This window comes from Natrix helvetica (assembly GCF_964273705.1).
Source record: "Natrix helvetica genome assembly, chromosome: 3".
NCBI lineage: Eukaryota > Metazoa > Chordata > Lepidosauria > Squamata > Natricidae > Natrix > Natrix helvetica.
In genome coordinates, this window is record NC_138549.1 from 29,554,717 (window position 1) to 29,568,879 (window position 14,163).

General features: G+C 38.9%; 1 protein-coding gene across 1 annotated transcript in view; it reads right to left on the reverse strand.

The window, feature by feature from the left end:
- Positions 1-13,701, reverse strand: part of NALF1 (NALCN channel auxiliary factor 1) — a 477,447-nt gene extending 463,746 nt beyond the window's left edge. The window contains exon 1 of the mRNA XM_081946004.1: positions 12,972-13,701. Within this exon, the coding sequence (XP_081802130.1) occupies positions 12,972-13,619 (648 nt within the window). The 5' untranslated portion in view covers positions 13,620-13,701. The remainder of the gene's footprint in view (positions 1-12,971) is intronic.
- Positions 13,702-14,163: the final 462 nt, after the last annotated feature.

The window sequence follows — 14,163 nt, forward strand, 5'->3', positions numbered from 1 at the left end:
TGAGAAACCCCACATTCCAACTCCATACTAGCAGTCTTTCAGCTTAATAAATTAAATAAATATGTTCCTTTTTTAGGAATGATCATTAACTATTACATGTGATACAAGAGATACATGAAGATACCTAATTCATACAGAACTCTTTTGATGACCCACTCATAAGTAATATTTTAATATTGGAGTTCTGAATTACTTTTAATAATGCTGCTTTCTATAAAATGGAATTGACATTTGTACTACATTGTCTATGGCAATATCTGATAGAGAAGAATTCATTCTTGTGTCTTTATAAATGTTTCCATTGGGTTCTTAACAAATGAGATGCATCATATTTTGTCATGAAATGTCTGAGAAATCAATAGACTAAAAGGAAAGGATCAAGGTTATATGTGGCAGCACAGAACAGGAACTGCATTTAATCTGACAAGAGTAAATTACTATCATTGACAGTAAACCAGAAAACTGGATGCTTTTAACTAAGATGTTTTCTTTACATGGCTAAGTTTCTGGAGCCTTATCAGGCAGAATTCCCCATTATTACCTCTTTTTGTTTACAAAACTACCCAGTATGAATTTTATAAGCATGCAAGCCATATTATAAAATCACTGTCCTGCTTACATTAATATTATATTGAATTAATGATATAGGCAATCTCCTGTTTTTCACAGTTTAAGATGCCACTTGGGGCATGTTTATCTGAGGATCATATTGAATATAAAGTCTTGTTTCTAAATAAACATCACAGAATTTAGCTGCAAATTCATCAATACGTTATTTTCTGTAGCTTTAAACTGAAGGGGGAAAAATCAATATACAATGCATTTACTGTATCTTACTTTTACTGTTAATATTTTGGAAAATCTAAAAATGTGTATCAATAATGTAATCTGAACATTTTATTTTTAGTTTATTAAATGTTTTCTCTGGACTCTGCAATTTTTCTAGGATGCCAAGAGCCATTGATAGATAAAGGAAAAAATTGTGGACGTAATTAAGAGGGGGGAAACTCAAGACTTAGCCAGGCAATTTGCAGCATAAGATTCAAAGCAGTAATGGATTTAGATAAAAAATTAATTAAAAGGGTGGCAAAATACAGATGAAATAGTCCATTTTAGCAACTGAGGAACAGGAAGTATTTAACTTACCAGCTTAAAGTACAAATTGTTGACCAGCTTGCCAGCATCTCTCTATTTCTTTCCTTTTACAAGAGCTGCTGGTAAACTGGAGCCAAAAAGAACAGGAAGCATCAAATAGCATGAGATGAGTTTGTACTCCAAGGCAGTGTTAAAGAACGTTTCTAGACATATGCCTATTTAATAAAAAAATAAACTCCACTGAATTCTTGTGTTATAAATGATGTTATAAATATTGCATTTTCTATAGAATTCTAGAGCTAGGATTTTCCTGTGACACCTTGCCGGTTCAGTAGATTAAAGCTTTCTGACTCTTCATGGCATCACCAATATCACTAGGCTAACACCACCACAGACCGCATATTCCCTATATTTATTCTGAATAAATCAGTTCTGCATGGTATCCAATGACTGCATAGACAGGAAACAATTTTGAATTTGATTTGTTCCATAATCTTTCCCACTAAATATCCTTCCATTCCCAAGTATCACTGCAGTTATCTTCTCCAGAAGTTGGCTTCTAAATAGTGATGCTAAGACTATTAGAGTTTACTTATTTTGTTATTTATTTATTAAATTTGCCACCCATCTGACCACAAGGTGATTTTTAAAGATGCAATGGACAATGCAAATCACCTGGAATCAGATGGCTGTATATTCCTTTAGCATAGATCCCCACCTTAAGATAATAGGCCCCTCACTTTTCAGTCATATCTATCACATTGGCCCTACTTAAAAAGCCCTTCAATTTTCTTGAGTCTAATAGTAAGTACTGCAGGGGCAAAAAACATGCAGGACATTGTTTCTGAAATTCTTTCCAACCCTATCTGGTAATTGTCAGAGGTGGCATCTATCCTTTTGAATAATGAAGTAATTTGTGGTTATGTGCTGATACTGTCTATTTATCTCTCAAGGAACAATCAGATTTAAGCAAACATAACACTGTCTTTTTTTAAGGATATAATCGGGACAGGCTAGTTTCATATCTTTTGTCTCCATATTTGTTAGGGTCCAATCAAGGAGGGGCACCTGTTCTGTCCCGTGATTCTAATAAATATGCATACACAGGCTTGGCTGTCTGCCACGACTAATTACACAGATAAAGCCACCCCTTGGCTAGGAGCCTAGAATGCTATCTTCAAGAAACCAAGATTAGACTTACGGAATGCTTTCTCAACGGCTAGTAAAATGGACTGTTGTTTCCTGCAAAGATTCCCCTCCCGTCGCTCTACCTATAAACTCTTTGGGAGGGGCCACACCCTTAGCCAGCTGTCCCTACTTCCTTCTATGATGTCTTCTCCACAGCTGTTCCTTTCTCCTCTCAGCTCTACACATACGTACATCAGGGACAACCTCCCTCTGTTCCTCTTCACTGCTCCCTGACTCAGATGCCACCCGGTGGCCAACAGGCCTCTCTAGTTCCTGCTCTGACTCCAAACACCCTCCAGAGTCTTCCTCATCCTCCAGAGCAGTCCCACAATGGTCTGAGCTGTCAGAGTCCATCAACAGCTCAGCTGGCCGCTGCTGGGCCACAACACGCACCTATGTCACATTTGTGTGTGTGTGTGTTTCTCCTTGTGCTGTCCCTGTGTGAATCCATTCTAACTTCTTCTTAGGGAAAAGTTTTCACTCTCAGGTATGATTGGGATGACAAAACATCATTAATGGATGCAAAACAGCATTAATGGAAACCCAAATCCTACATCTATGTGATTATTTTCCTTTGTTTGCTTTTAAATAATACCTTAAGGCTGATTATTCTGTCAATCATTCACTCATGCAATATACTCAAATAGTAAATTCCTGCTTAAAATTCCTGTGAAATGAAAGTACAACAGCACATTTAAAATTTACAGTCAAAAATATTTTAAATTTAACTTACAGTCAAAAATCAAAAGAGAAGCAATGATGCTGTGAAAAAAACAAAAGAAAATAGAAAGTTGGAATATCAGTTAGCAAAAGTTAGGGGCCAACCTAGGCTGTACTGTAGTTTCATACTTAAAATTCAGTTGCTTCATCACTATAATCTGTTAAGTAATTTATTATTTGCTTTAATACATAATTGTCCAAAATATGCAAAGCCTTCTGTACAAAGTTAGATTTGGATCTAATTTGTATCCTGAATGTTTAAATCCAAATATTAATTCAAAGAAAATCTTAATATTCTTTGTTTCTAAAATGGTACAATAAGGAAAAAAATCATTGTGGTGTATAAGTTGGAGTGCTAAACTAGAACTGAGGAAACTTGATTGAAAATTCAGATGTGTGAAGTTTCCTGAGAGGCTTGTCCCAAATAAGGTAAGGGATATCTTGCATTCTGAGACAAAAGATAGGATATTAATGTAATAAATAAACTGAAAAAGATGAAAAGACACTCTTCTATTGACATAGCTTCAAAGTCATAAGTGATTTTTCATTAAGAATCAATAAGCAATGGCCCATAAAAGTTGAGTCTGATCTTTGATGATATGAAGCCATGACCTCTGTTACAGAAATACACATATTAGCGGCTAACAGCCAAACTATGGAGGCCATGTTATTTCTTCACAAGAGACAGCAGGACCACAGAAAAGTGAAGCCGAAAACGAAAAATTGAGAGTGCATGCCAGAATGTCTCTCTCTCTACACTGTGTTTTTAGAGAAACCTTTGATAACTCATTCATCTGATACATATCTCAGCTTATCAATGGGGGTACATTATTTGCTGCATCAATGCCCATGGAAAGTAAGCCTGTGATTTACTCTCATGGTGTATAAGAAACAAACCAAAGCAATATCCATAAACATGATAGAAACAAATTAAATGTAGCCAATGACATAATATCTTCCTCTCCCATTTATCAAAGCCATTCCCAATACCATTACACTTTGGAACAACTTCCTTTGTCCAATCCCATTTTATTTTATATTTGATTTTTATGGCTCAGATTTGACTTAGTGGTTTTAATTAGAAAGCATAATAAGGAGAAAGGATTTCACACTTTACATTCTTTTGTAATCAATCTGCTTTTGTTTTAAAATAATATTTTCCCTCCCCCTCCCAATATGCATGCATGCATGCATGCATACATACATACACATACATACATACATTCAGATAAAATCCGTTTCAAAGCTGAAGAGCCAGCACTGTCCAAAAACGTCTCCATGGTCATATGGCTGGCATGACTAAATGCCAAAGGCACACGGAAAACCCTTCCCACCAAAGTGGTTCCTATTTTTCTACTTGCATTTTTACATGCTTTCGAACTGCTAGGTTTGCAGAAGCTGGGACAAGAAATGGGAGCTCACTCCATTATGAGGCTCTAGGGATTTGAACCGCTGAACTGCCAACCTTTCTGATTGACAAGCTCAGCATCTTAGCCACTGAGCTACTGCATCCCCATACATACATACATACATACATACACATATATATGTATACATACACACACAAATATACATGCATACATGCATACATACACATATATATGTACACACACACACACACACACACACAACCAAATATACATACAAATATACATACATTATAGCAGAGGTCCACAATCCTCCGGCTGCAGCCCATTAGTAGGTCGTAGTCTATTCGGAACCAGGCCACACAAGCAGCATGCTGGTGTGCATGTGCATGCCTGCAGCTCAAATTACATGAGTGGCAGGCCGGCATGTATGCATAGACATGAGCAGCTCAACTTGCACCTGCAAGTGTGAGCCAGCTCACTGCTCACATGGCCTGGTTGGTTCCCTGCCAGCTGGGCCACCAAACCACAAATGTTAGGCACTGCTGTATTAACACAGACAACCAAATCTTTAAAATATATACTTTATATACAGTATGTATGAAACACATTCACCATGTTATGCTTTATAAAGTAGGGTGGGAACTCATTGACACAAAAAACTTCCATGCACACACCCAAGACTACTTTTGAGCAGCTACAGATTTGTGAAACAGAATAATGGGGCAACCTATACATTTATCAATAAATACACTAGACAGCCAAGGGGATATCGCAAATTACTTTAAGCTGCCTACTGTGGACCTTGCGTGTTTCTTAAGGGGGCGTGCATAGGTGCACCAGCGTTCCTACTGTCCCTGTCCTACTGTCCCATTTATATGTACTCTTTTTATGTGTTTATGGCTATGTTTTGCTTATTTGTGTCCATTTATTTGTGCCATTTTTCATGTTTTCATACTTGTTTGCAAATAAAATAAATAAATAAATAAATCCATACTTCCATGTCACTTTTTTTTACCATTTTCTAAGCATTTTATTTGTCATGCATGTTTTATTTCATATGCTATGATAATACTTAGCAACCTATCTTCAGCTTCATATTCATGCAAAAGATTTCATAATTCAAGCCTATTCACTTTGTCATACATTTCCTTAAGTCAACAAAAATTTCTCTCTTTCTCACATTTATATATTTCCCAGTGATCTGCTGAAGAGCAAAAAATATGGTCTGCATTATGCCTGGCACAATCTTTAATCAAAAATTATAATTTTAGTAGGCTATGATTTTTTACTTGCAAGCCTTTCTAATGGAAATGAGAAATACTTGCTCAAAATGTTATGATTATTTTAAAAAAAAATACAGATAACCCAGATGCGGCCTTCAACTATCCATTATTCTACAAGTTTTCATTCTATAGTTGGTCTGCATCAAAAAGAAGCCACAGTTTGCCTTTTCAACAAGTTCAATCCCTGATTGAAAGGAATCAGAGACCACTGAGCAAAGTGAAAGTCAGGTGTTCATGCTTTCATCACTTGTAATTGTTGCTTTAATATGAAAAAAGAAAAAGATGTTTTTTTAAAAAAGGAGAAACACAAAAAGAATAGAGCAAACTCACATTATATGGCATATAATGCAGCCTCTTTTTTTAAAAAAAAAGGCATTAAATCTTGACCACACAAGATATTCATTGGTATTCATTACACTTGTAAAGAGGCAACTTAAATATAGCAAGTGAACGCCTTACTGAAAGGTCCTTGGTATTCTGAGTTTGATTGTTTTCTTGCAGAAGTTTTATTACCCAAACTAAGTTAACAGCATTAGTTAGCTATGTTACCTAATTTGGGCAATGAAGTGTCTGCAAGACAGCAACCAAGCTAAGACCACCAAGGATCCCTCAGTTTAACCTTGAACTACAAATATTGTCCTTTATTCAAACATTTTACTGTAATCCAAAATCATAAAGCTGGAGAAGCAATAACATATAATCATGTGCCAAATTATCACATTTGCTATCCCTCAAGCTCAATAAGTCCATAATATTTACATAGTGGTAATTTTTCAAGTGTTTCATATACCATTCAAAACTATGCTCTCATCTTTAATAATGATCATTGCATCATGATATTGTTTAATGAATATCAAACCAAAGTGGAAGGAAGTGTTCCTTCGTCCAATTCATGCCCTTATCATGTCTCAGATGGACTACTACAGTTCACTTCATATAGACTGTCCTTGAAAACCTATTGGCAGCTTTAGCAATGGTCCATGTGTTTGCTGAACAGTTATATTACTTATATGACACACCATTGCTTCAGTTGCTATGTTGGTTGCTAGTTTGTTCCTGGGTGCAATTCAGGATGCCAGGCCTACCTTTAAAGCTTCACACAGACTCAAGGGAGCTAAAGATTGCCTTCCAAATTAGGTTCTGTCTGCCCAATTTGGACAACTAGAGAACATCGTATAAAGATGCCCTTGGACCAGAAGCTGAAGTGTGAGGATGCATAAAGTTGAGAATTCTTCTGGGAAGCTCCATGCTATGGGAACATGGCTGTTCTTGTCTTAGCTTTCTATAAATTGGCAAAAACTAGCTATTCAGAAGACATTTGTTGGTTGTTTATGGAATGTTAGCACTGATCTTAATTATTAATTTACATTTTAAGGTTGTGGTGTTTTATGAGTTATCCTTGTAAATTGTTTTCATGTTTAGTATCAATATACCTCTTAGAATGCACATTTGTAATGAGATAACAGACATAGACAATAAATACCAGTAAATAAATAACCAACCAGGTCAGTGCTACGAAGAAAAAAGAAAAGAGCAAAGCAGAAACACTGTCTAAACTCCCATCAGGGATTTGATTTGATCAAGCAAGCCCACCACTACCTTGCACAGCAGGAGTATATTCTGATAGTATTCCCACATTATCTATGTAAGTAGGATGAACTTTGAAAAAAACTGCAATACTTCCCCCCTAGGTTATTGTCGTATTATGGCTAATGGATATGCCACAACACCTATTATTAAATCGTTACAAGGAACACAAAGTTACTGAAATAATTGAAATTGTAGAAACAGAATGGGTCAGAATTGGAAACAGATATAACAATGGTGCATATTTCCCTATATCTATTTAACTTTTACAGTAAATATATTACAAGAAATAGCAAGATTGGAATTGATGACAGCAGGAATCAACACAGAAATATGAACATCAACAATTTAAGATGAACAGATAACACCATTGTTAGTCAGGGAAAAAATATGAGGTATTTAGAACACGTCATTGTAGAAGTAAAATTAATAATAAAGTAAAAATATATAAAATAATATTACAAAAACAGTAATGTTAATCAATGTGCTTAGTGAACTCACAGTTGATTGAAAAGTGAAGGTGGTAAGACTGGTTTTCTTGGGCTCTAAATAAATAAACATGGACAATGTGATAGATCAGGGATGTCAAACTTGTTTCATCATGGCGTCATCACATAATATATCGGAACTTTTTTCCCCTTCACTAAATGGACATGGGCGTGGCCCTGACTCATTTAGCCCTTGGGCCTCAGTTTGACAGCTCTGTGCTAGACGAAGCAAAGACAAATGTTAATTCTAGGGGAAATGGCAATGATAAAAATATGCAAGACCATGAAAGATAAGGAGATTTATATGACCAAAAATATTAGAAGACTCAAAGAAGGTAAGTTATGTCAGTATAAACAGGATATTGAGAAAGAGAAAGCAGATGCAAACTTCTGAATATGAATCTGGAGTAACTAAGAGTATCAGAGTACTAAAAAAAACCTTGAAAGAAAAAAAATTGCCTTATTCAACCAAAAATCACTGTGAAAAATGTATATATTGAAGGAAATTGATATAGTGAATCATAAGCCAGATAAAACAACTACTCATGAAATAAAGGGGATAAAAGAGGAAGACAATGGATGAGGTAGATGGATGGTATCAAAGAGATTAGGTATCTAACTATTTAAAATGAGAATGCTTAACAATTGGTCAGTTTTATTGTATACAGTAAAATGGTCTCCAATTGTTAAGTATTATAATTAATTTTGCTCATGGAAGTTTTCCCATTGTATTTCAATTCAATGCAAAATAATGGTTAACTGAGATAGTAATGTAAGAACAGGTCTAAGTAACATTGCATTGTTTTGTACACATAAACTTATAGTATTGTACAGTAAAAACATCTGAGAGCTTCGAAGTGAAAACAGGCTATTAAGCTGACAAACAGTACACAAACTTTGGCTTAAGGGCAGTATCTGGCTGAAAATGCACAGGGCCTCCACTCAGATATACAAGCAGGTCATTTCCAAGTATTTTAAGTCAATTCTATTTTATTTGGAAGTCGTCTTCATTTCCTTGAGAAAGATCATATATTGTTCTCCCAAATTCCTATCCAAAATAGAAACAGTTTTCATCAATGATTAATTGCCCAAAAGGAAAGTAGTAACTTTGAGTACCTAATGTCAAGTCCCTTTGGGGAGAGGGGGCGGTATAAAAATCTAAATAAAAAAAAAAGTAAAGTAAGTCAAATCATTGTGTAAAACTGTCCTTCTGGCAGGCCCAGGCCCTCAGACTTGAAGCTGTTATCAGAATTCTCCAACTGAAACTAATTTCAGTCCAATCCTTTAACTAGCAATTTCAATATTCTAAAATCAAAGATACATAAGACTCCTGAATTCAATGCACAGTACATGGCATAATACAACATAAAATAACAGATCTTCATTTCTGAAAATAACCATTAGGTATGTTTTGAAAATGAAAAACTAGAACTATCTGCAAACATCTGGATGAAACCCATTAAATTAAGCAGAATAATTTAGGAAGGAGGAATTGTGAATGACAGTTCCAAGTATGGGTAGCTTTTTGACTGGAAGTCAGACTGGTGCTGAAAATATCTGCCTTTTTGGTTATTCAGGACTTAGTATCCCAAAGCTCCACTTTTTGTCCTTCACGCACTTCTCTACCAGCGCTCAATCAAATACCACTTCAGTAAGAAAAAACAATTATTGCACTTTGTTGTACTGTTTAGCTTACTTATTTTATGTATCATAACTATCACGAGACCCTCTGGAAAGTAGACATGCTGTGCATATTTTTTTAAAAAATTCAACCTCATTCAAATATTAAGCCTCAGTAAAATATTTTAATGGAGACATGCTTGCATGCATTTTATTAATATACTTTCATTTAGCAACTTTCAGAAGCATGTTTAATTCCCATCTACAATGTTATCCGACTACAGGTTTAAATGTAGCAACTGGAGCAAAGATCTCAATAAAATTAACATTATTTTCTTAGTTCATATTTCTTACTTTGCAATATAAAGTATGTATATACAACTTTTTGAAGAGATAGCTATGTTTTGTTAAAAAAGAAAAAATGTCATTTGTTTATGCACAACATGGAAAAATATACTAAGATAAATTGCAATATATTTCCTCAGCAGTGCTAATGACATCTTGCTACTGATGTCAGAGACACTGGCATTCTATCAAATTACATTTCACTATCATTAAATTTGTGAAGTAATTGTTATCCTGCTTCAACTTTACTAAATTCATGAGGGCATGATATTAAATTGTCCAACTTCAATTACAAATGTTCAAAAGTAGCCAAAAATAGCATCAACAAACATATGCTTTTTAATCGGCATGCAATTTACTGTGAGATCCAACCAGACTCATAAAAATGACAAATGCAATTGGGTAAAGAACTGTAAATATACTGATATTATTCCTATGGAATAATTTTGAATTCAGTCCAAATGTAAAACTTTATATTGTTTTTTATTATTATTTTCATTTAACACCATCAGTTCAAGCTAACCTATCAGCTAATGCCAAGAAGCTTTGGATTGCCTATAGTTAATATTCATTCATAAACCTAAATAAATCTTATTTGTGGATGACTAAGGCTGCAGTGGACATGGTTAAAGCTCAGATTGTTCTCACTGTGATACAGAACTGCAAGTATTACTTTAGTATGATGCACTTTAAAGGTATACATGGGATGGTAACCAAAAGAAAAAATAGAGTGTTTTTTAGTTTCATTACATTTCTTAAAAATAGATATTTTATGCTACAGCATAATAATAAAATATCAGAAGAGTGCCAAACTAGTAGCTTTTGACAATTACAATAAACAATACAATTGTAGGAGTATAGTAAGAGAGAACATTGGCTGTGCCAGCCATTTGTTCTTTGAGGCTACTTGTACAAGAAAGGTAAGGACAAAAAAAAAAACAAATGCTATAGGAGATCATGTGCATATTAAATATCATTGCTTTAGTTACTGAATGTAAATTATAAACTGAAATAAATGCTTTCATGTCTGTTATGGAACAGTTGTATCAATAGCTTTCCTGAGGCTGTTTAGAACATATCTGTTTTAAAGCACAGTAAAAAGTAACTAGCAGCACATACAACAACAACTAGATAAGATATAAAATAAACAGTATCTGTAATTGTTCCAAAGGTGCTTTTTCAATTTATAATTCTATATCTTAAACATTCAGAACCGAAACAAAACTTAACTTTAGCTGTCAGGTCAAATAAAATATATTGGCACCTCAGAGATTTTACATCTGCAGATTAATTAAAACTTTAGATGGAAGTTTTAATGTAAGAGTTAAAGAGTCTTACTACAAACGGTCCAAACATCAAAATATAGTTATATATTTGACAGTTGAGATACTGAGGCTTCTACCTTCCAATGTGCTAAAGAAAACCCAGTTATAACCCATCTTATTATATTCAGTCATCATAATGATCAAAAAGGTGATGTTGAGTGACTTAAGACACTTGGAAAATACCTTTGATTTCACAAACAGTACTGTAACATCAAGCAGCAAGGATATCACTAATCTCTTTCAGCACCATGGACAGCATCGCGCCTCCGCAGCGCTGTGGGCCTGTGATCACACAGGACTGGATTCTATGTATCCGATTCAGTTTACAGATCAGAATAACATACAACTTCAGCACCTCCTTTTCCTCAAACAGGAAGCAGCTCTTACGATGATCACAAGAACAAGCTTCCAAGACATGTGTAAAGCTGAACTGATTATTACATCCCCAAAGTTTGGCTATCACAAGTTTATTTATGAAGATACCATCCTCAATGTAACTTTCAAAATAAGTTGCTTTAAAAAAAACCAGAAAATTCTTCTTGACCAATAAATATTTCCTAAACTACTTCAGGGAGAAAGTAAACTGATTCCATCTAAAAGTGGCTTTGGATATTTTTTTTGTTTTTTACAAAACCTAAAACAAAATGCTTTAGGTTCTTAAAGTATCCACCATCTAGATTTTTCTCTTTCAAAAGAATATTGCTGGCCTTGGTATTTTAAAACATAACACAATTCTTATAGAAAGTGATCACATTAGTCAGATTTATTTGTTTAAAACAAAACCATACCATTAGCTGTAGAGAAAATTATTCCCATATGAATCCACCTGGGATCACAACTGTAAAAAGATTCACTACAACAACAGTCACAACACTACATTTTTTTGCTACACATGCAATTGTTTCTTGAGTAGAATGAGAAAATAATCAAGCATACATAGCGACAAAGCAGGCACCACAATTATATCAGCACTACTGTCTAGCCAGAATCACTGCAGAATGTATTAGCAATTAATAAAACTGGAGCTAATCTTAACTCCAGAGAGTTGACAGAGAAGATTTGAGGATATACATGTGCCAAGAAAAAGAAAGTGCACCTGGGATTACTTCCTTTCCTCTATGACTCAATTATCATTCCTCTCTAGTGCTCCTCAGATAATCACCGAGCTTTGATTCCCAAAGGTCTAGGAAGCACTTTAAAGCCCCGCAAGCAAAGCTTCCACAATGAATTTGGACAAGACCGTCCTTCAGAGAGACGCTGTAAGTACTTGACCAACCACCCAGCTGTTATCTCTCTGCCGTTTATTCTCGACAATCCGGAGGAATTAGGAAAGAGTAACACCAAGCACGTTATCTTAGGTAGCACAGGACACTTTGAACTGCTCTTAATACACGCACACAAACCCCCCCAAAAAACACATATATCCAGTCTCCGTCATCTATTCAACCCCACAAACACAGCAACTTCAAAATGAACTTCCTCTGCAAAAAGCAACCACTCTGGCTCGCTGACCTCTGAATGACGCCTCTTCCTTGCCAACTCCGGCAAACAACCGAAATCGCAAATCAGGTAAGGACGACGTGGGAAAACCCCTTCCCAACTATGCTTCAACCCAACTACCCTCCTTCACCCAGCTTCAGCCCATGCACGTTCTTCACCTTGGATCCTGCTCGCTGGCTGGCACGCCGCCACTTTTCCCCTGCCAAGCCGCATTCCAGCCCCAGGCGAAACGGGCCAGGGGAATCAACAGTGCCCCGCGGTTCTAGGAAGGAAACTACCTCTGCCCTCCCAAAAGACCGAGGATGGCCCTCCCGCCCGCCGCCGCCCCCCCCCCCCTCGCTACACGCCTCGACCACGCGCTTCCTCGAAGATCGCAGGCCAGCACGGTAGCCACAGAGCCCAAGGGTAAAACAAACACAGCCGCCGCCGGAAAGCAAGCGAGGCTCCTACCTTGCAATCCTCCGGACCGGATTTCACCGAGTACTCCTCCGCCTGCAGGTATTTCTGGAGCACGAGCTCGAACTCCCGGTAGCGGTCCTGAGCTTGCCGATCGTACCTCTGGTAAACCAGGACGCAGCGGCGGCAGGAGCGAAGCCAATCCTCCTCCTCCCTGCTGCGCCGATCCCCTTCCCCAGCGCCCCCGTCGTCGTCGTCGCCGCGGTCCACAGTGCAGTTCAGCGTGTCCGGCTGAGAAAGTCCGGCGAAGAGCTCGCGCAGCGTATAGGAATTACAAAAGGGAAGGTAGAGCTCCGCCTGGCCCGAGCCCCCCGGCTGCAAGCGGCGACAGGCAGCCTCGGCGTCGCCCAGCAAGCTGAAGCACTGGCCAGCGGCCGGTGCCGCGGGGCTGCTGCTGGGGGCCGTCCCCCCTACGTCGTGCTCCATGCCCGGCTCCGCGCGGCGCTCCCGGTCCCGATGGCGCCCGGCGGCGACTTGCCTGGCCTCAACGCAGAGCCACAGGTGGTCGGAGAGCAGGACGGTGAAGAAGAGCAGGGAGGCCAACGACAGGCGCCATTTCTGTGCCCGCTCCGAGTCGGCGAAGGGCTTGTCGGTGTCCCGCGGGCCGAAGCACACGCCCGAGCCGGATCCTCCCGTGCTCATATTTCGGGAGCGCGCAGCCCCGGCCGGCTCCACGGCGACGGGGGCTCCGCAGCCGGGCTCGACAGCCCCACGGGCATGGACACTGGGCGGCGGGGCGCCAGGCTCCCCCCTCAGCGAAGGGTGACGACGGGGGTGGGGATGGCCGCGGCGGCGTTGTTGGTGCGAATGGTGGCGATGGTGCTGGTGCTCCTGCGCGCTGGGCTGGGCCGGGCCGGTAGCCGTCCCCTGCCTCCCTCGCTTTTCCCGTCACCCGGGCATGGTCAGAGCACAGGCCCCCATTTTGGCGCCCACCCCGCCAGTCCCCCGCTTCCCGCCCGTCGCTTCATGCCGCGCTCCGCCGCCCCCACCCCCCACCCCGGCGCCCTGGAGAGCACCCGGGGAAGCCCGCGGACGGTGCCCCCGCTAGCCCCAGACGAGCTCCCGGCGCTGGGCTGGCTGCGGCTCGACAGGTTGCCGGGGCTGGTGGGGAGATGCCGGAGCGCCGGGACTGAGGCTGCTGCAGTTCCTGCCGCTTTGGAGGTGGCGGCTTCTGCTGCTGTGGCTC